We start from the raw sequence: 22,975 nt of genomic DNA, 5'->3' as shown, positions 1-22,975 counted from the left end.
CTTTTCTGTTTAACTTTACTGGATAGCTAGCAAAAGTACCAGGCCTATCCCTACAAGGGAAAATTAGTGACAGATCTGTGATAAAGAGTGTCTCAAGGTTCCTACTTTATCCATTACATCCTTTTCCCTGCCTGAGATCAGTATCACGCTGGGGTGTCAGACACTTCTATCTTATTCCCCACGGCCCATTTTTTTCTTTATTTTTTGATATTTTGTGTATATGTGGGGGGGTGTAGAGTGTGTGTATTACAGATGCAGACATTAATGGGTAAAGATGTATAGGTCAAAGACTGAGTGTCTTTCTCATCACTCTCCACCTTATTTCTTTGTTGAGATATGACCTCCCTCTAAAGTTCCTTATTGGACCAACTGGATAGCATGATCTCTGGATCCTGTGCCTTTGCCCTGCATAATACTGACATTACGAAGGCGTGGTGCTGAATTGGGTCTTCATACTGTTAAGTTTCAAGCCCAGGACAAACAGCTGGGGTGCCTATTAAATATCATAACTGACCTAGCTGCCAGGTTCTTTCAGCATCCCTCAGTTCCTAAGTCCCTACAGGGTATGGATTGCAGCATACCCCCTCTACCCTGAGCTCTCCTGCCGAGGATCTGGACTGCCAGTTCCTCCAGAGGGTCTTCCTTATATGATCCAGACATTTTAATTACCCCTACCTTCTTGTACTATTGGCCTCCTGGCTGATGCACCTGGTTCCCCTCTCTTCCCTCTCCTATCCCATCCTCCTCTTCCCACATAGCCCAGCTCATCCTGGCCATGTCCACTCTGGGCCCTCCTGGATGTCCCTGCCTCTTTCTTAGTATGCTTTCCCACATATCTATAGTAAGCTTCTTTCTCCGCCACACCTAGAAGTAGTTAAGTCTTTTCTTTCCTTTTTAGTTCTTATTTTCATTTCCATCCTTTGGCAGCAAGCATTTTACCCACTGAACCATCCCCTCTCTGGTCCACCTGGCATGAGATATGAAAGGAATACTGGCAGGAGAGCCTGCTGAAGCCGTCAGCATGTGCTTCTTACTAATTTTCTTGGAATATATGCTTCAGCGTTTATTCTTCTAAATTTAGCAAGAAAGCATGAATCTATGAAACTTGTGAGATGAGGCAAAATGTAAGAAGTAACCCACATAAGGAAAATGGGTTATACTGATCTTTGGGAGTGTCCGGGTTCATCTTTAGCATGTTCATTATCTGTCAGAATATCTATCAAGAGAATACAGAGTGTAATTTCCTTTATAATTAGTAAGGTCTGCTTAATATCATGACATGCTTTTTTCATCAGATGTAGGCTTGCTTGTAAAATGTAATACTTAAAAGTTAACTAGGAAAGAAACAGAAAGTGAAGGATATACTGATTGTTAATGACTATTTTCATAAGTTGCTTGAACATAATAACGAATGTTGATATGAAAAGATATTTTGTAGCTGCCACCACAATGCTGTCAGGCCTGCAGTGTGAATTGTACAGATGCACAAATAGCACTTGTTTCTTGAACAACTGCCTTCCCTTTTACCAGCCACTGCCTCAGGCCTTTCTCATTAGACTTTTGTTCAAATGAAAGGCATAATCTCAAGAAGCTTTCAGATAATCTTAAATTTAGAGTTAAAGAAATAAAACCAGCAAGGGAAAAAGTAGTGAGAATAATTTACAGATGATAAACTCAGAAATGGGCCTTCAGGCAAGAGTGTCCACAAATCCTTTCCTCTCTGAGACATAATGCACCACTCAAGCTAAAAAGCCCACCAAGTAAATAGTCATTGCAGTGAATGAGCACTTTGTTTTTTACAAGAGAGATTCTGTCAAGAGAATTAGAGTTAGATAATTTTCACTTCAGTGTGCTGATGCTTAGTTTATATCATGGTTTTAACTCTTACTGAAACACTCTCTGAGAGAAAAGGAACTTGGTTGATATACGAAGTGTGGAGAAGTGTGGAAATAACCAGAGAGATAGCCCAGTGTGGCGCTGGTTAATGATGTGTGTCGCATGCACGTAGAGAAAGCCTTCACTGGTTGTTATCCCACTTCTGGGTCATTGGTAGCCATGTTTCTAGTTTTTTTTAAACCTGGGTATTTTGGTTTTTGCAACTATCTATATTTGATTGAAATTGATATTAAACTTAGAATAACTATAATTACAATGGGCCTACTATCTATTATCTTTTATTTCATTCAGACATTAACAATAGCATACCAGCAAACTGACAGTGTTAGCTTGCGCTCTGGAACAAAGCAAATGAAATGATAGTCCTGAGAAAGAAAGCCATAACCAACAATCCTATGTTCTGAGATGCAGAGATAGGATCTGAACTCTCTTAGGCTATTAGGAAAGTTTGTGCAAATAGGATGGTGTTTATAGGGAGAGTGAGAGGAAGACAAAGGGATATGTCCAGAATTGAGCTGCATTCTAGGAGGAGGGAAAAGGACATGCAAAGGCCTCTTGGACGAAAGTAGATGGGGGAAAATGGAATCTGCAAAACAAAAACAAAAACAAATCCTCCTCCCACCCATATTTGTATGGGGCTAGTTCACATCTGTGAAAGGTCAAAGACACTGGAATTCTATCTAACTCAAGCCTTTAATAATCACTTACTTTCTTCAACTAAATTTTCTACTTCCTTGAGTTAATTTCCTCAGAGACAAAATGAGAATAAGAACCGTTCCAGGGGTCATTGGGGGGATAGAACTGGTATCCAAAAGATTTATTACGAAACAACATCTGCACAAGGATCCAGTGCTATTTCCATTATTATGTCACCTTTTATTATGCCACAAAGATTGGTACATGACCTCAAATGTCATGTAGTCTTGTAATTATCATTGTAGATTTCAATTTAGTTCTCTATCTTCAGAAATCTTAAAAAAGAGCTAACTTACAAATAAGAAAAATGTGGCATACAACCTTCAAAAATCATTCAGAAATCCAAATACCAACAACATAAAGGCATTAAAGAAGTAATACTCTCTAGATTAAATTTGAATTTGTCATCAAATTGCTTACATTCTTAAACCTTGATTTTACTAAGCCCACATAAGCCTATAAACCCAACAGATTCACCAGGCTGGGATAGGGCAGTGAGGGACTTAAGTAAACAACAGAAAAGTCCAAAAGCTTTTTAAAAATCATTAATTGAATATTCAAGGCAAAAGTTTACTGGCAGTAAATACTTACAACAGCTACCACGCAGAACATGAGGCGCTTCTGAAACCATCTTGGTAGCTAACAGAACCAGGACAATGTACAAAGGGGGAACACAGGTCCGTCTTCCCCCTTTTCATTGCTTTTTGTGCCATTTCTCCCATTTTGTGACCCACTCCCCACCCCTCATTATTCTCTCTGTTGTCAGTGCATTAGACAAACTCTTTTCTACATAAAAGAAATGCATGTACATGTGTGTATTCTTAAGGGTGGGAGGTATGTATGTGGCCAGACAATAGCCTCCTGCATTGATCCTCAGGCTCTGTCTCCTATTTTTGAGACACAATCCCTCATTGAACTGAATCCTGCCAGATAGGCTAGGCTACCTGGCCAGTACCCAGGATCTATCTGACTGTGCTTTCTTGACACTGGGATACAAGCATAGACCAAGGAGCCCACCATTTTATGTGAGTTATTTGGCTCAACCTCAGTTTCTCATGTTTGCAATTCAAGCATTGTATTGATGGCATTACATTAATTACATTTCTGGCCCCCAAATGCATGTATTTTAAAGTCTAAAAGTACCATGTCCTAGTTATTATTGTTTCTTATTGTAGTTACATTTGATAAGTATCTTTCCAAAGCCAAATTATTTTTGCTCATATTTTGGCTCAGCACTACTTAATGAGTGTGACAATGGGTATTGAGGAAGCTGACTGATTTAGTTCAATAAGTATATTTTGTCAAGTCAAAATAGATGCTTTATAGAATGGAAGATAATATGGGAGGTCCTTCTATGCATGTGTTGCTTTCATTGGTTATTGACTAAAGCTGCATCGGACTATAGCATGGCAGAATACAACCAGGCTGGAAGATATAGAGAGAGAGTAGGTGGAGTCAAGAAGATGCCATGTAGCTGCTGAAGGAAGCAGATGCCCCATGAAACTACTGGTAGGTCACAGCCTTATACAAATACACAGATTAATAGAAATGGGTTAATTTAAAATGGAAGAGTTAGTAAATAAGAAGCCTAAGCTCTTGACCAAGCAATATTGTAATTAATATAATTTCTGTGTGATTATTCATGTCTGAGTGGTCGGGAAACGAAAGAACAGTCTCTGTTTACAGGAAGCTAGATAAAAACCAGAGTTCAATGAGATTAACTGCTCAGCATGAGATTAAGACAGAATTTCTGTGTGTCTGTGCCAACACCTCAGGTAAGTAAGTATTTTTAATGATAAAACACTAAACAGAAATATGATATATTAATGGGCTAATCTATTTTTATAATATTATACCTATCTCATATCCATCAGACTATATCTACACAGAATTTAGAACTGGTCAAGTCAAAAATCTCTTCCAAATATATTTAAATTTGTAAGACTCTTTGATTGTTGAGGAAAATTCTAGAAGTTTCATGGTATCTTTCAGGCTTTAAGCAATGCTAATTCCTCTAATGCCTTTAAAGAACTCAGCATATGTAGTGTTGGAGCTGCGGGCTGCGTTCCCGCCGCCCAGCTTTCTGCCTCCTGGCTAGCTTATGCCCCGATATAACAACACACAAATTGTATTCTTTTAAATACTGCCTGGCCCATTATTTTCAGCCTCTTACTCACATCTTGACTAACCCATATCTAATAAACTGTGTAGCACCACAAAGTGGTGCCTTACCAGGTAGATTCTAACATACGTCCATCTTGGGCTGGAGCTTCATCGCGTCTGGCTTCTCTCTGAGGAGAGGCACGGGGGTCTGTCTAACTTAGGAGAGGCGTAGCATCTGACTGAGCCATCTACCTCACTTCCTTCTTCCTGTTCTGTCTACTCCACCCACCTAAGGGCTGGCCAATCAAATGGGCCAGGCAGTTTCTTTATTAGCCAATGGGAATCCTCCATCATTTCCCCTTTTTCTGTTTAAAAAAAAAAAAGGCTTTAACTTTAACATAGTAAAATTACATATAACAAAACAGTTATCAAGTAAGAATTAGTTATAATATTTATATCTACTTTATCTTTTATCATAACTAAGGAAAACTATAACTATCTATCTATTTTTCAACTCCATCAAAGACTCCAGAAGGATATAATATTACCTAAGTAAACAAGAAATAAGCAACTTCCAAACTCTAGAAATGACAGAGACATCTCGCTGCCTGGACAGTCACCCAAAGTTCTTTTGTACTGTTGGGGCATCAATCTTTGGCCTACAGGCCCATAAATATCCATCAGACATTTCTATGCAGCAGGAAATTTCGAAGGCAGTTCATTCACTATCTGTTGTGTCCTTCAGAATGTCTCGCAGACTCTTTCTTGAATCAGGAACCCCAAAAGATCATCTCATATTTAGTCCTCTCTCTGTGGGTTCTTCGTGTCCAGTTTATGCCAACAGTCCAGGCAAGAGCAGTTTCTTGCCCAAGTGGCTATCAAACTCCATAAGGATCCTCTTTGATGTCCATCTTCTTCTTGAAGTAGATTGGTGCTGTCAGGAGCTGACGTGTCTCATTGTCATGAAAAGCCTTAAGTTATTAAAACATCTAAAATGTGATATTCTGTAGTCTTTGAAAGATATGAAGAATGCCTATGTAACTTAAATATATCTCTATATAGCTAGAAAATCTAACATAACTACAAGTTTTACTAATATTGATAACTATCCATTAACAACCTATATACATTACATTTTTAAATGAACTACACAATCACAATACATTAATCAGTATCAGAAATACATATACATATAACAAAATTGACCTTAAAATCCATACCAATGCAAATTATTCATATCTATATCATATCCCCCTTTAAATGTAAAAGAACATTTATAAACAATATTTGGGAAAATGGGCGCAGTTATTTCTCTCCAAACTGTTTTTTGCTGAATGGGGACGCTGTTAATCAGATCTTTTATAATGTAACCTGTGTGTCAGGTTTATCTTAGTCATCAGTTGGGTGAAGTAATTTTTTGAAGTTGTTTACAGAAACCTTTTAGGAGGGTGTGGTCTATCATGCCATATTGGGATAGAAGCAATCCGCAGGGTTTCATTTTTTGTAAAAACAAAAGAAACTCCTTTCCAAAGCATTATGTCCTTAGATCCAAATTTTAAAGTCAAGGTATTTTTAAGATATCTTTTTTGGATTAGTTCAGCAGCATTTATAAACAAATATCTTTTAGCAGCTGTTGCTCCTTTCTCAGCATTTAAACAATTTAAAGAGAGCATAATAGTATATATCATCAAGATTTTCTGTGTATTTTTTATCTTTGTGCAGCTTTATTTTAGCCTCTATTTTATTTATTTTTTTACTTTTATTTTTTGAGACACGTTTTCTGTATATCTTTGTCCTGGAATAACTCTTTAGACCAGGCTGTCCTTGAACTCACAGAGATCCACGTCTCTGCTTCCCAAGTGCTGGGATTAAAGGTGTATGCTACCACATCTTGAACTCACAGAGATCTGTCTGTCTCTGCCTCCCAGGCATTTAGATTAAAGGTGTATGCACCACACTTTGAAGTCACAGAGGTCAATCCACTTCTGCCCCTTGAAATCACAGAGGTCAATCTACCTTTGCCTCTCAAGTGTTGGGATTAAAGGTGTGTACTACCACACCCACGTGGGCGCCATTCTGTAGTGTTGGAGCTGCGGGCTGCGTTCCCACCGCCCAGCTTTCTGCCTCCTGGCTAGCTTATGCCCCGATATAACAACACACAAATTGTATTCTTTTAAATACTGCCTGGCCCATTATTTTCAGCCTCTTACTCACATCTTGACTAACCCATATCTAATAAACTGTGTAGCACCACAAAGTGGTGCCTTACCAGGTAGATTCTAACATACGTCCATCTTGGGCTGGAGCTTCATCGCGTCTGGCTTCTCTCTGAGGAGAGGCACGGGGGTCTGTCTAACTTAGGAGAGGCGTAGCATCTGACTGAGCCATCTACCTCACTTCCTTCTTCCTGTTCTGTCTACTCCACCCACCTAAGGGCTGGCCAATCAAATGGGCCAGGCAGTTTCTTTATTAGCCAATGGGAATCCTCCATCAAGCATAGGAGATGAGTTTTATTTTCAGTAAAAATCTATAATTATTTGGTTCACAAGAGGGCTTCATGTACATAATTTACTAAGTTTAAAATGTGGCCTTAGTCCTTCATGGGCTATGTGTTATTTTAGAAACAATGCATAAAATGGTAAACATTAAGCAATGAATGACAAATTAGAGAAGGAACACGTAAGTCATAGATTCTGACATAGCCTGAGGGATGGACTATTCCTGTGGATTGGGATATTGAAAATAGTCTAGAGGGAAGTGGAGTTCTTAGGCCCAGCCTTACTAACAGTAGTTGAGTAGCTATGTTAGCATGCCAATATAAAAAAAAAATGAACAAAGATGACCAGAATGATAAAATAGCCAGATCAAATGGATTTAAACAATGATCAAATGAAAACTAAAGTTGAAGGTTTCACTTCACAAAAAATTCTTTAAGACTTTAAATGACAAAATAACAAACTTTAATTCCATCAATAAGCCCATGAGGCATCACTGACTTTTTCAAAAAGGAAAATAAATGATGAAAATATAATTCTAGAGATTAATGTGGGCTCATAGTATAGAATGGGCTTGGAAGAGAAGGAAGCAAAGAGCAGATGCCAATCACAACAACAACTGAGACAAAGGCAGTGAAGGCTAGAACTACATTATGTCCTTGGGAGGAAAAATAAAGATACCCCTTACGAGCACTAAAAACACTCTCAAAGTGAAGAAAATGCTTCTCAGAACAAATAATCAAAGACCAAAATTTTAATTAAAAAATGAAATTAAGTATTCAGTCGGAGACTGTTCTACACAAGGGTACATGAAGTGATATATAACCAGAAGAGAATCTATATTCAAGCATTTCATGTACAAAGGAAAATAAATTTTATTACCTCACTGCTGGAAAACACAAAGAAATCAAGGAAATAGTCAAGTAAACATCATTAACATGAAACAAGATAGGTAATAAAATAATTGTTTGATCTGCTTGCTGTGAAAACAAGGAAGAGAATGAAATTGGTCTTCCAGATGAGTAGAGAAAATGTCAGTCTGATTTCAAAAGCTGAATGGCATAGTTTACATGATAGAGAAAATAATCAAAATACAGGAGGGCAAGATTGCAAGACTAGCTCAGAAAGTAGAGAAAAATTTCCTGGGGACCAGTGTGAGACCTGAGAAGCAAAACCACGCAGAAATGACCAAATAGGTTAGCTTCTAAGGAAGGACCCTTTGTAACTGAAGCAAGACTCCTTGTTAACATCCACTCTGTTGTGTTAAAGCCATATTTATGTAAGTCCTTCTGGCACCTCATAAAGTCAAATGTTTGTGCAGGTCTATTGCAATAAAGCAGTGGTTCTCACCACCCTTTTGAGGGTGGGACATCCCTTTCACAAAGGTCACATATCAGATATCCTGAATATCATATATTTACATTGTTATTCATAACAGTAGCCAAATTCTAGTTATAAAATAACAAAGAAAATAATTTTATGGTTGGAGTCACACTATATTAAAGGATCACGACATTAAGAAGTTTGAGAACCACTTAGTATTAGGTTTCTGGAGGTCTCTTCTGTTCATGTCTGTGCTTTTGCACTGGGATATAGACATCTGGAGGTAAAATGTTTTAAATGTTACTTGGGGTGGATATCTAGTCTCCTCTTTGTTGGGTAAATGCTCCCTTCTTTGGCTGCTGTTGTCCACTTTGAGCCCTAGCCATGTGTGTTGACTGTGGGGTCCCTGATAGGGAGTGTTCTGAAGGTCAACAAGTGTCACATAGAAATAGACATTAGCTGGAAGGGAAGACCGAAGAGGTGACAGGAAAGAGATAATGGAACCTTCGGTCTGCATCAAGAGTGGAAGCCCTAAGGAATGAGAGCAGGGTGGGTACAGGAAATACAGAAGACAGGTTGCAGCACAACTGAGAGGAGCTTTGAATGGACGGCAGAAAGGGTATAAAGGTCACCTTCCAGCCTTTACCACTGGGATCCCAACTGGAGAGTTGTTATGTGGGTCTGTAGGTATCACAAAGGAATCAAGACAAGCGGACAAGCTAGGAGAGGCTAAAAGGGGGCTTGAACAGTGACTTTGGAAAGAATTTCTCGTAGAAGCAGGGTTTAAAGAAGAACATGAATGTATACAAAATGGAGAATTATTAAACATTAAGCATTTTGCTTCACAAACAACAATAACTCTTTTTAAGATGCAACATAGGAAATGAGGGGAAGTGGCTTCACGTCTAATAGAACCTTCAGTTTGAGTCCTATGTTTGTATTCAACAGCTCAACAATGCTAACGGAGTTCCCTAAGCTTTGCACTCCCATCTCTCTCATTTCAAGCAGGGGGAATCCTGCCTATTGTGCTGTGTTTTGCAGGACTGAAATAACAATCTCCTTGCATACACCGACCAAAGCATTGGGTTTTTAGCAGTGCTCAGTTTCTCGGCTTTGTATTGTCTTTTGTGCTTATAAAGTCCAGCAAGGAGGCTGTGATCATAAAATCCTCTATGGAAACATTGTCCTTTTGTACAGTATCACACATATACTCATTGAAATCAGTAGAGTTTGCAAAATAAAATTCATGGTGAGATGTTTACCGAGCAAATGAGGGATAGTATGCAGAAGATCTTCCATGGGAGCAGTAACAGCAGGAAAGATGACATTCTCAACAGAGCGCCTTGAGAAAACAATCCATGCAGAAGGAAGTAAAAATGAACTTTCAACAATAGTTTCAAGCCGGTTATTTGTCACATTTTCTCCTTATGTTTTATGTCAAGCAGCTGATCAGCCAAGCTGGCAGAAGCAACTCCTCCAGGATATTGAAAGACTCTTGGCCTTGCAGAGCTGCTGCATGCATTTATGGATAGCTCTGCATAAGAAAACTCTCTGGAAGGAATGTTTTATTGAAAGATTAAAACTCAGAAAGTAATGAAGTGATGGATAATAATGCTCTATGTAGTTACCAAGGAGAGATGCTCAAGAGACTTTTTACTTTCATAAGACAATGAACTTAGGATAGACGCCATGGTCTGTGAGATACAGTGACTTGGTGAGTCTGCAGTGGAAGGCAGTAGAGTTCACATGCTTCAAGGAATCACACCAAGCAACACATGGCTCTGCTTGTCACCTTGTTTCTTTTACCGCCAAGCAGTGCAGCTATAAATCTACAGCTTTTCTCCTAACCAGTTGTCTTTCTCAGCACTCCCGGCCTTGCTAGTGATGAGAGCAGACACTACTTCCTTATGACTTAAGTTGGCCTGTGCTCATCCACATCTCTTTTTCCAGCACAGTGTTGGTCATTTCTCATTGATTGGCTCTGGATATGGCAGCGTATAATTAAGTTGTATGTTATATTCAGTAAATCCATTATAGGCATAAGGCATTGTCCCTTCTCCCTTTAATGAGAAAATATTGCAGAAGACATAAAAATTCTAGGAAATTACACTAAAACAATAGTCTCTGATTAATCACAGGAGTAAGGAACCAACTTAGACTATGTTGGGATTCTCCTGCTGAATATTTAGAGATCCTCATTATGTATTTAATGACTTGAGCATTGATATATTACTTGGAATACCTACTTTCTCTGATTATTTCATTTTATATCATAAAAGCCACTGTCCTAATGTTTCTAGTCAAGATTAGCTTCCAAGGAAGGAGGAGCCAAAGGTTAAGGAACCTTTGGTTCCTCATTAACATCCAATCCCTGTGCTCAAATGTAGCTATGTAAGTTCTGGTGGTGCCTCATAAGGTCAAGCGTTTGTGTAGCTACAAATTCCAATAATATAGACAGCCAGAAAGACAAGAAAATACATCCATGATTAACACAGCCAGAGGGACATACCTCACAAAATGGCCCATAAATTTGTTAAGTGACATATTTGTACCATAATTTTGTTTTGTTACACTAACATATTTGTGGAGAACTTCTTATATTTGTATGCATAGAAACATTAAAATGGAAACTGTGCTCACCTTCTTCTGAGCAAAACTACTCAACTCATTTCTCATTTATATAATAAACCTAATGCTGTCTGTTTCTTTCAGTTTATCTATCCACTGCTCAACTGTTACTGTTTTTCTTGCTATTTCCTGTATATGTTTTAATGTTGATGTGTGCAGAAAGGACAGATTTGTGAACTCTGTTCTCCTCTTCCCCTTTACATGTGGTCTGGGGATCATAAGCAGGTCTTCAAGTTTTGTGGTAAGGGATTTGACTTGCTCAGCCACCTCACTAGCTTGATGGTGACACTTTAAGCTTGATTTATCTGGTATATTACTTTAATGCGGTGGGGAGCTTTATGCCCAGGGGAAATAAAAGTTTCTTTCTTTAGATTTAATATTTATAAATAATTTTATGAATTCTTGATGTATATTGAATAAGCATTCAGATGATGATGTGGAGTGATGGCTGTAGTTTTCTGAATCATATTGCTAAGAACAATAGAAAATAATTCTTAAAATTCAGTAACCAGGGAAAAACAATTACAGAGTGAAGTGGACTCCTTACTCAATTCATTTTGATACTTAAAAGAAAAAATAAATTTTTTTCTGATTTTCAGAGCATGTAATAGTGATAGAGGTATTTTCTCCCAATGATTAAAAGCCCTGCAGTTTTTGTCGCACATAAATAATACCTGCAATGGTGCCTGTATTTGTTGATACCTGTGTCATTATTTCCTCCTGTCTAAAAATTCCCCTGTCTACAGACACAGCAGTGATACACAGCAACCAAGTTTAATTCAGGACAGGATACAGCTTTGAAAGGAGAAATCATTATGTTGGATTCCAACCAAAATTGTGGAATTTTTATCTGCTCATTAGGAGACTGAAAAGAAAGTTCAGAGCCATTTTCTAAATGACCAAAACTTCCACACACTATGACTTCTGTATTCCCCAGAAAACAGCACACAACAAATTACCTATGGCTATAATAATACATATTTCTGAAAATAATGCTAAATTTCTTATCTCACAGAAACATTAACATCATTGTTATATATGAGAAAACTAGAATCCTCGTTACCTGTGTGATCACCTTGATGTTTCAGCCACGCCAGGGCTATTGTTGGGAACTTGTACTAGAGGCCTAAACTTTAAAGTGCCGTGACATGAAATCTGTGGTGAGCTCATGAGTGCAATAGCAGGTATCACACATAGCACATATGTTTAAGTGCAATGCTCACTTTTTACTAATTGACTTCGTTTACATTTGTGCTGTGTTCTCATTGTTATTCCTGCTGTTCTGGGTTTAGACTCATCACATCACCAGGGACTTTCACAACACAACCACTGTATTTCTCTGCAGTCTACTTAAGAGAATAACAAAAATAAGTAAAATTGAAATCTGTACAGAATCTGAAGTATTGTAAATAATATAAAGTTGGGAAGCCTGCTGTTCCGTACATTTCTTACAGATTACACAGGTATTTTCTTAAGTAGTTTCAATTCATTTTAATGTGAAACTATTATTCCACTTACAGGACTTTCTTCTTGACTTCTTTATACCTTAATTACTAATATTATGTATTCGAGTCACCGTCATGAGGTCACTGATAAAAGCAATAGGTGTGCTCACTCCATGTCTATTCTAGTTGTTTCTGTTGCTGTGGTAGCAGACAACTCCATAGTTCCAGATGGCAGTCCCTCATTGTCAGGAAGTAAGAGAGGCAGGAGCCTGAGACAGCTGTTCACGTCACACCCACAGTGTGCAGACAGAAATCAGTGCATCCATGCTCACTGCCTTGTTTGTACTCAGTTTGATTTCTCCATTCTTATATAATTCAGGACTCCTTGCCTAGGAAATGGTACCACCTACAGTGGACTGTGTCTTCTTGTATAAATTAAATTTGCTAAGATGATTTCCCATAGTTTAACCAAATATATGCAATCCTCCATTGAGACTCTCTCCCTGGGTGATTCTGGTTTTGTCAAATTACAATTAAAGCTAACTGTTACAAATGTCCCTGAATGAAACCAAATGGCTATTTGATTTCAAATATTCCTAAAAGCACTCACATAAATTTACAGAGTCATTGCTAATATCATTATAGAAAAAAGTTGTGGAAAATGAGAAAGTATACTACTAAATATTATTCATCACCTAACAACAACTTACTTTTGAAATTTTCCTCACTGCACCTGCACAATCTTTGTAATAAAATTAAATACCCACCTAAGCCACAGAGACAGTCTAACTGTGCACCTTTACTAAAATTGTCTCTTACATCATCATCATTAAACTTCTATCCATAACATCATCTAATTCCAAGATAACTGTCTCGACAATTGAAATATTTTCCTATTTATCGTTTCAGCATCTCTCCTTCCTCTCCTCTCTCACTGTAGGCTACCTAAGCCTTTGTATCTTTGCACTTCCTTTTCTATAATCGTGCTTTTATAGCTTTAATTTTCTATCTCAATAGAATTTAAATGTTCTACTAAATATGAAATGCTTTAAAAGAAAGCAATTATTTCCTTTAATTACTATTACCTCATTTTGACAGGTTCTTATCCCCTCCACCTTGTCCTTTATCTAGGATGGTGTCTTGATTATGGTGAGTTCAGAATCTTACTAAGGAAAGAGAGAACCTAGGATTGGGTCACCATCAGTTGTCTTGTATGTAATTCATTGGTCAGATCTTGTCACAATGAAAACCCAAAGCTGAGACCACTAAAACATCCCTATTCACTTTATTTGGTGGAGAGAAGGGCAGAGCAATAGACCTTGAACAGAAATGACACATGGTATGCTACCAGGAGTCACTTCTGTCTCCCTCTAACTATACATATTAAATAATTCCGTCTAGATCACATTAATTTGCTTTAATAACAAAATACTTCCTTCCATGGCATGAAGGTCCAGTGAGCATCACATACCAACAATGAGCAAAGACTTAGATTCCCTTCTTTCTTTCTTGGAGAACTCTCAACCATAGCTACCCTTCCAGGAATTAATCTACATGATGAATACAACCTGGATAATCTGATTGTCCAAGCTTGAACCAGGTTTTCAAAGCATGTTAATACCAGAATAATAACCAAAAGCAGAAACTCTGTAAAAAAAAATATATGGTGCCTTCTCTACAATTCATTCAATCAGAGGTGTAGGGTTATTTTTTTCCCACAAATTGCTAAGAAAACAGCTGTTATTCTTGAAAGACTAAAACATACTAAATATCTTCAACAGATACATTTTGAATAAAAATGCAAATATTCATCATTTGCACATAAGGAAAATATTTGCTAAGTCTTCCCACCTCATTTGCTGAGCGAAACTTTGTAAGTTCCTAGACACGACGCCAGTACTACATGAGTATTACTGTTAGTGCCAGAAGAGTCTCCTGAAATATGCAACACCTGCTATTACATAGAATAACCAACTAGAACCAAATTCCCAGCCAATCACAAAAAGCTCATCTTTGATTGCAACTCCCTCTAGATAGCACTAATACTGGGGTGAGTCACTGATGTGTGCAGAACACGTGGGACTCATCTATGCATGTTGGTCTTTCACGCTCTAATCCTATGAATGTGCATCAAAGCTTGCAGAGAATCTACTGAAAATGGAATTCAGAGCACCACCTAAGTTCTTCACTAGGCTTAGTCTTGGGCCCTGCCTTCTAACATTTTAATAAGTTGTGCAGATTTCTCTGATGACATCAGCTTTCTGTTCAGCAATATGTCCAATATGTCTGAACTACAGTCAACTTAGGGAAATATGCCCTGGCTCTCTATGAGCAATCATAATAAAGAAGGAAATCAACAACCATAAAGACTTTGAATGAGAGTAATGGCTGTCAGCTGGAGGGCATCCATTTATTAGGAGCTGGGGCAATTTGAAGTCATCTTAATGACACGTAATTTTAAAGTAGGTCTGTCGAATAAGTCAGGAGAGACAAGTGTGGGGGGAAAACACACACAAGGCATACAACAAGGGCTCTTAGACAATAGTCAATAAAAACTGGGTGTAATCAGAAAATCAAAAAGTCACCTTGCTGAAGAAACCAGTCCAAACAATTTCATCTTTAATCTGGTGTCTCTTGAACCTATTTCTCGTTCCTTTCTGCATCAAATCATGTTCAACATAAGGAATTAGTATTTAAACTTCACATGAATTGAGATATTAAACCATGACTGTACTGCATAGTGACGGCTATTTACCCCACAAAATGTAAACTAGAACTTAATTGCTGAATTTGATCAATTGTCAGAGAGAAGCGTAAATGAAGTGCTGTGCTGTGTGCCCAATATGATTGCTCTTGGAGTAAAGATAATGAAACCAGTCCTAGTACTTACAGTGGAGCTCAGCTTAGGTATTGTGATTCAAAACCTCTCATTCTTCCCTTTTTACTTTATTATGTAGTTTAATTTCATCTGTTTTAATAAAATGAGTGTGCCGTGTTAATATAAAATTGTGTTCTAAAGGGAATATTTATTTAGGCTGAGAAAGAAAACCAAAATAAATTGCTGAAGATTCAGATACCTTTCATCTGAGTTTTCTTTGTAGAACTTTTTAGAAGTAATTACACAGAAGTGCTTTTGGGGTAAGGATTGATTTGTACCACTTTTCTGCAATATTCTATGACACTTAGGAACTCCCAGAGTTCACAGGGACTTGTAAAGCTAAAGACTTTAGATTGAATTTGCATCATGATAAATGAAGTACAGAAGAATAATCAAATTAACAGAAAGGAAAAGAAAACTGAAGGATGTAGTTTAAGAAACTGATGATATTGACGATGGTGATGTCATCTGAGCAACGGTAGAAGTGAGGATGTTTATGCACCTGTGGCACTTCACACAGGGCTTTGAGGATAAACTTTACACCCCTGAATACACTCAGCTGACTTTACAACAGATCCCGGTATTGAAATATCTACAGGAAACAGGGTAGAAAAGCAAAGTCTGGGAGCGCATAAAAGGAAGGAGGTTTGGAAATGGGGGAAGGCAGTGTAAGAGAGAGAGGAAGAGAGAGGGAGAAAGAGTGAGAGAGGGGAGAGGGAGAGAGAGACAGAGACAGAGACAGAGAGACAGAGACAGAGAAAGACAGAGAGAGAGAGTGACGGCAAAACAGAGACTGCTTAAAGAGCTGTGTTGAGTGATAGCATTGTACAAGCCATTCCACTGACACGCTGTGCATCAGGTTCTTACATGCAGCACATGTGCGAGCAGAAAGCAGTTGCCAGAATCCACCTATTGGAACAGACATGGTGTTACTTGTAGTTCCCTTCTATTCCTCAATTCACAAGATTAGAAAAATGAATGGAAAGGTCACTAGGCTCAGGGGTAACTCTCCTATGTGCCATGTCTTATGTCATTTTAAAACTGTCCTGGCCTCTTCCTTTCTCCTCTCATCTTACATACATATACAAAAATTCATGCAAAGTCATACACACAAAAGCATAAAAGCATACGTGTGCATCAACACTAACATCTTTCAACACACACTGAGATGCCTTGCAGCAGACTCTAGCTGAATCTCATTGGTTCCTCTAGTGCTTTACACATAGCTCCTAAGCATTCTGTTTAAGAGAAAACTAGTCCCAGGGTTGCCTGATGCCATCAGTCTCAAAATCCTCCAGTCCATAGCTAATGTACTGACTTTTGGTGGGCAGAAATCATAAATAATCTATGGTGCCCACTGTCACCTCACAACGGTGACACTTGGTGCTTATCAACTGTGAGGTTCTATTCCTTTCTTCATTTACTCTGTGGATTATGTAGTCAAAAACTTATTTCTGTGTATTCAATATACCAAATTTAATACTTTCAGATTTATTAATGTTCATGTATGTGGTGTGGATGTCCATCCCAGGCACTAATGGGTACAAGTCATGAATTCTATAGGTGAGCAATAAACCAATAGCCCTCAATTTCTTCTCCTCATTTTCTTTTCGACCACTCCAACCTGGAAATTTCAGTGCTGTTCCTAGCACTGCACTGTACAGTGTTGCTCCTGGCACTGCACTGTGTGGGTTTCACCAGTTTCTTTCCCACTGTCCTTCCTCTGCCTCCAATTGTTGTTGAAATTTAGATTTTTGTTACTTCTAAGAAAACTGAGATCATGAAGTTGACTGGACTGCCTCTGCTCAGACTCCAGTATTTGCACCTATCTCTGCCTCCGTGCCATCTGATCAGATTCTAGTTACAGTGTCAGGAAGATTTTCTCAGAGGACCAGTGTTCTCTCTTTTTTGATTTTTCTTTATATTTCCAGAATTGTCCATTACTTTTCTTTACACACAGACTCACCAGGAAAGCAAGCCACCCATCTTTCTCTGGCTCAGTTCCTTTGAAGTGGTTTTAAGCTTTCTCCTCTGTTCCTGCCTGCTCAAATCCTTCAGTGTGCAAAATACTTTGGCTATACCTCATTCATGGAACTTGCCACTTCCTGTCACTTTCATGAATAACTTTTCCCATTACATGACTTTATACCAGTTTCCCCCTTTTTAAAGTTTTTTTGTTGAATGCTTAAGAACAAAGTACATGACTAATCTTCATAACTTGTACAATTCTTAGCAAAGTTATTTGCAAATTATAGACAGTTAAGAATACAAGTTAATGGGGTAGGAGAAATTGCTTAGTGTTTATGGATGCTGGCTGCTCTTCCAGAAGACCTGAGTTCAGTTTCCAGCACTCATGTTGAGCAGGTCATAACTGGCTGGTACAGCAACTCTAGAGAATTCAACACCTGCTCTGGCCTCCATGAGTACCTACATACACATGCATATTTGCATACCATACATACACACAAGGAAAAATAAAATTTAAGTAAAAAATAAGAGTTGCAGGAATTATTAAATAAGTACTAATTTACATGCCAAAAATAAATTTCTAATGTATTCTCATTTTAAAGTACAATTATTTATTATGGAAAATATTCATATTTGTGCACATTGTAAAAAACTAGTAACTGGGGCTCAGTGGATAAGAGTGCTTGAATTTCTCAGGCAGAGGAGCCAAGTTTAATGACTGGCATTGAATTTGAGCACCTCACAGCATCTGGACCTCCTACTATAGGGAATCCAGTTCTCTCTTCTGGCAGCCATGGGCACCCCCCCACACACACATGTATATATTGACACACATATACATATGCACACACATTTAAATGATTAAGTAAACCATTAAAAAGGTTTCTAAATTCCCCATGTTGATTAAAGTTTTGAATAATGTCTATGTAGAGAACAGATAGACAACCCCATTCTTAAAGGAATATTAGAATCTCACCAGGTGACTGACCCTAAGTATGCTTTTTATTTCAACACATCAACTACCAAACTATAGTGATTTTCCATGTAATATCTCCACGACTAGAAAGAAAACTGCGACATTCATTTTATGCTTAAAGACTATTCTTTATTTCCCAGGTGTGATGGGAGAATATGAGCCGAAAATTGAGGTCCATTTTCCTTTCACGGTTACGGCTGCTAAGGGAACAACTGTTAAGATGGAATGCTTTGCACTTGGCAAGTAAGTAATATTATTCTATAATTAGACACGATTGTTTATTAAAACGTGACTCAGCTGTTTGGATCACTTATTTTGCTAGGTTTCACTTTCCCAGAAGCCCCATGGTGACTATAGTGTTTTTAGAAGAAGGGAGGCTGGGAATTGATGAGCAACCTGGTCCCTGGAACTGCTAAGTTATTTGTATGCTCAGTACTGTTTGGGAAATGTGTTATTTTAACATCAAGGAAGCCTGTCTAGATTGCAAGAGAGTTTTCAGCCCTCTGTCTAGTTACCAGAAAATCTTAGCATTGTCCTGAGATTTCCTTCATCAGGAGATGAAAGGACAAAGGACTCTCCACTATTCGTGTTCAGGACGTGGATATTGGGAGTGTGAAGACTAAAAGGCAGACGCTCAGAGGTGCAATGCTTGCCTAGTAGTGCAGGACTTGAAATCCCTAGAACCACAAAGGACACAAGAGGTTAAGCGAGCCAAGGGGAATTCCTCCAGGAAGTCCTTGCCATGCAAGAGGAAATAGCAGATGGTGGTCATGAGAACCCACGTAAAGAAATCGGACGTATTGTTTGCTCTTGTTAATGCAGCACCTGGGAGGCAGACAGGTGGGCCCTGTACAATGCTAGATCCGACCTCCCTTGTCTACTTGGACAATGAGGGGCTGTCTCAGAAAAAGGCAGAGAGTGTTTGAGCAAGCACCAGAGTTTGTCTTCTGACGCCTATGTGCACATGCATGCATACCTGCACATATCCAAACATACACATATATGAAAACCTACTGGAGACATGTACTGTAAGAAACATAGGTGCAGGGATCAAATTGAGTATTCCACTGTGTATTAAAATAGTAGCATGAGAACAAAGCTGTTAATGTGTACAACCCATAACATTCTCCAAAGAAAAGATGGTTGAGAACACATCCAGTTGGCTAGGCTGAGTGACCCTGCCTCTGGTTTAAAGCCTGTGCTATGTAGTTGCTTGTCAATGATGTCTATAGTGCGGGCACTAGCATGCGTAGCAGAAGTGTTGCTCTGATGATGTTTGATTATGGTATTCTGGTTTGTTTCAAACACAGAGCCATTATTTTTAGAATGACAAAACCTCGGGGTCCCTTCAAGATCTATAATTATAATTTGTATAAATGAATCTCTTTCACAGTTACTAATCATTTAACTCCAGTTGCGCTAAACTAACACCCACAGTATTACATAGATAGAAAACATGTTTCAGAAATATGCAGCCTTCTGAATAACAGGAGGCTCAGCCATGGAGCCACAGAATTCAGCCGGAGGGCTAAGGAGCAATACTCAGCACCATGTGTTATACTTTCAGGACAGACTTGACAAAATGTCTATGCAATTCCACTCCCATCCAAGATCGTGTTAGACAAAACAGTTAATGTCTCTGTAGCCCGCTGCTTAAGCAAATGATTCAACAGTGGAAATATAATTTAAAAGGAAATATGCATGAGGGAGGCATGTGGTCATGTGATCAGGTGCCCGAGGAACTCTTTCAAAGCCAACGGCGTTAGGGAAGTGCATGAGACAGGATGATACCTTTAAACTCCAGTGTTGCTGCCATTTGCCTGGGAGCAGTCAAAGTCCAATTCCTAATCTTGAAAAATGGAAAAATAATATATTCCAATGGGATTTCAAAGGCTTTAGTATATCCTGCAGTTAAATAATTCTTAAATGCCAAAACTTTTGCTAAAGCCAAAACAAAAAAGGGGTCATATTGTAAAACTAATTAGAAAACTCAATTTATAGAGAAAAAAAGCATAGAACCTTTCCCCAGGCAGCTTATTTAATAAGTTAGATGTGTTTGTTTGGGAAAGACTTGAAAGATGCTTAGCATATTGACACTTGGAGACTCTCCCCTTCTAGGTGGGACCTGACCCAACAGTTTTAAGTTATTTATTTTGTCAAATCTTTATTTTCTCCAACTTCCTATGCTTTTCTTGCTTCAACTCACCAAAATAAATAACCTAAAAAAGAAGTCTTTCCTCCAAAAGACATACTGCATCTGTGAAGGCGGTCTCTTTCTCTGATGAGTGCTTAATACCTTTCCTGTGAATTGTGATGGCTGGAGGATAAATCATTATGAGGAAATATACAAGGACTTAAAACTCACCTGCCACAACATAAAAGAAAAATGACTTAAAGAAGCATCTTGACCTGTTTGAATTCCTCCTTAACATTGCAAGAAGCTGGCCATCACCCCCAACATGAATACTGAAGTTTTAAATGGCTGTCAGAGTGGTTGCTGTGTACTCATAGCTCGAAAGAGTTGCTGACCACTTTCCTGATGCAGTAGGTCCTGCATCATTTTCTTTAGAACTGTCTCTCAGTGTCAGTCTAACCACACAGACAGATTTTGCCTTTCACTGTGTGTGCGTTGGGTGCTTTAACCAGGTGTCCCTCATAAACTCTTCCTGACTGTATTCCGGAATGGCAATCTCAGAACTCCATTCTTTTTCATGGTCTCATAGTCTTTGCACTTATTCTTTTTAGACCAGCAACACCACCCATTACTTCCATAGCAGCTGTCATCCATAGCTCCATTAAAAAGATTTTTTATACTGGATTATTCAATATATGGTTAATAATACATTGATGGACTATTGTGTATGACTTATACTTACTACTCTGCATCCAAAATATTATATGTGTTTCCACCTACAACATCATTAATGGAATTTTAAATTATTTATACTCATGTTTTGATACTCAAAATGAGTCTTCATCAGTTAGGATCCCAGAAAAAAATGTATTCCAACTCAGATAGATCAAAAGAACTCAGGAGTGGGTCAAGTTGAAGATCAGTAATTGTGGTAAGGCTGAGAAGGAAAAGAAAAATGGAACATCTGTAGACTTGGAGCAGTGAGAACTCAATATTACCTACAAGAGAGTGGAGAGCTCATGACACCAAAACAAGGAAGAGCTGGAGACAGAAGCGTATGAGGAGCTAAGCAGTAGAGAAAGTTACTCTGGCCAGGACAAGAACATGAAGGAAACCTCGGGAATTTACTTATTGATTTCTATTTCTTATCATTTCTCATCTTCTCTGGCGACTCCCAGGCCAAGCAGAAGTTCCCCCACTCAGTTAGTTTGCAATTTAGAGGATGCAGTCATCAGAGAAAGTTTAGAGGAAAAAGAATGGCAAGCAGGAAGAAGAGAGAATAGCCAGCCAAGTATCCCTGTTGAAGACATCAGTCTCATGAGAACAGAGCTTGTGTTTCTCAATTGCTCACAACTGTGGCCTCCTCCAGTATCCACAAGGTGTATGGTGCTCAAGAAATAACGGCTGATGCAATTAATTACCTTTGACATACTAAGTCCACTTAAGTCAACTACTTATTCACAAATAACTTATTTATACTCCACCCTAAAATGTACCTATGTTTGTGTTTTCTGTTCTTCTATTCATGGATCTGGGATCATCTATTCTATTCAAATATGGAGTCCTTCTCTGAACTTTACCTTTCTTCAGTGATTCCTGCCTCCATTTATTCATTTTCCTATTGCTTTAGATTTACTGCTTCTTCATCTTGTTTGGATTATGTAATAATGTTTATCATGAGATCTAGTCTAGGAATTAAACCTTTACTTTGCATCCCAAGGTGTATTTTGCTCATGTTTAGCCTATGTAAGAAGTTTGGATGTAACTAAGAGAAACATTTATTATATACAAAGGTTAAAAAGAAGAAGTGTGCATGCGTGCGTGCATGTTTGCATGTGTGTGGGGAGGGAGAAGAATGAAGGGAGGGATGGAGAGAGGAAGGGAATAAGAGATTTGTTGCAGTAATGCATTTAGGGTTAAAGAATAGATGACCATAAATATAAACTACTAGCTTTTAAATCTTTCTAGATTATATTCAGGCAGTCTAGGTTTTCTTTTCTTTTTATTTTATTTTTATTTTTTTAGAGAAAATAAACTATCATTTTTATTATGCATACCAATCCAAGTTCCCATTCCATTCACTTATTCCCCTACCCTACCTCCATCTACTCCTCAGAGAAGGTAAGGCACATTGCTTTGGGGAAGGTCCAAGGCCTGCCCTACTGTATTTAGGCTGAGCAAAGTATCCATTCAAAGAGAATAGGTTCACCAAAAGCCAGTACAAGCAGTAGGTATAAATCCTGGTGCCACTGCCAGCAGCCCCTCAGTCTGTCCCAGCCATGCAACTGTCAACCACATTCAGTGGGACTAGTTTGGACCTATGCTTGTTCCTTCCCTGTCCGGCTGGAGTTGATGAGCTCCCATTAGTTCAGGTAGACTGTTTCAGTGGGTGTTCACATCATGGTCTTTACCTTTTTGCTCATGTTCTCACTC

General features: G+C 38.4%; 1 protein-coding gene across 1 annotated transcript in view; it reads left to right on the top strand.

Annotated features, from left to right (window-relative positions):
- Cntn5 (contactin 5) overlaps positions 1-22,975 on the top strand; it is a 481,109-nt gene that overhangs the window by 153,747 nt on the left and 304,387 nt on the right. Inside the window, exon 7 of the mRNA XM_038322119.1 lies at positions 18,549-18,651. Coding sequence (XP_038178047.1) covers positions 18,549-18,651 — 103 coding nt within the window. The remainder of the gene's footprint in view (positions 1-18,548; positions 18,652-22,975) is intronic.

The sequence above is a fragment of the Arvicola amphibius genome, chromosome 3 (genome assembly GCF_903992535.2).
Source record: "Arvicola amphibius chromosome 3, mArvAmp1.2, whole genome shotgun sequence".
Taxonomy (NCBI): domain Eukaryota; kingdom Metazoa; phylum Chordata; class Mammalia; order Rodentia; family Cricetidae; genus Arvicola; species Arvicola amphibius.
This window is presented reverse-complemented; position numbering and strand designations above follow the sequence as displayed.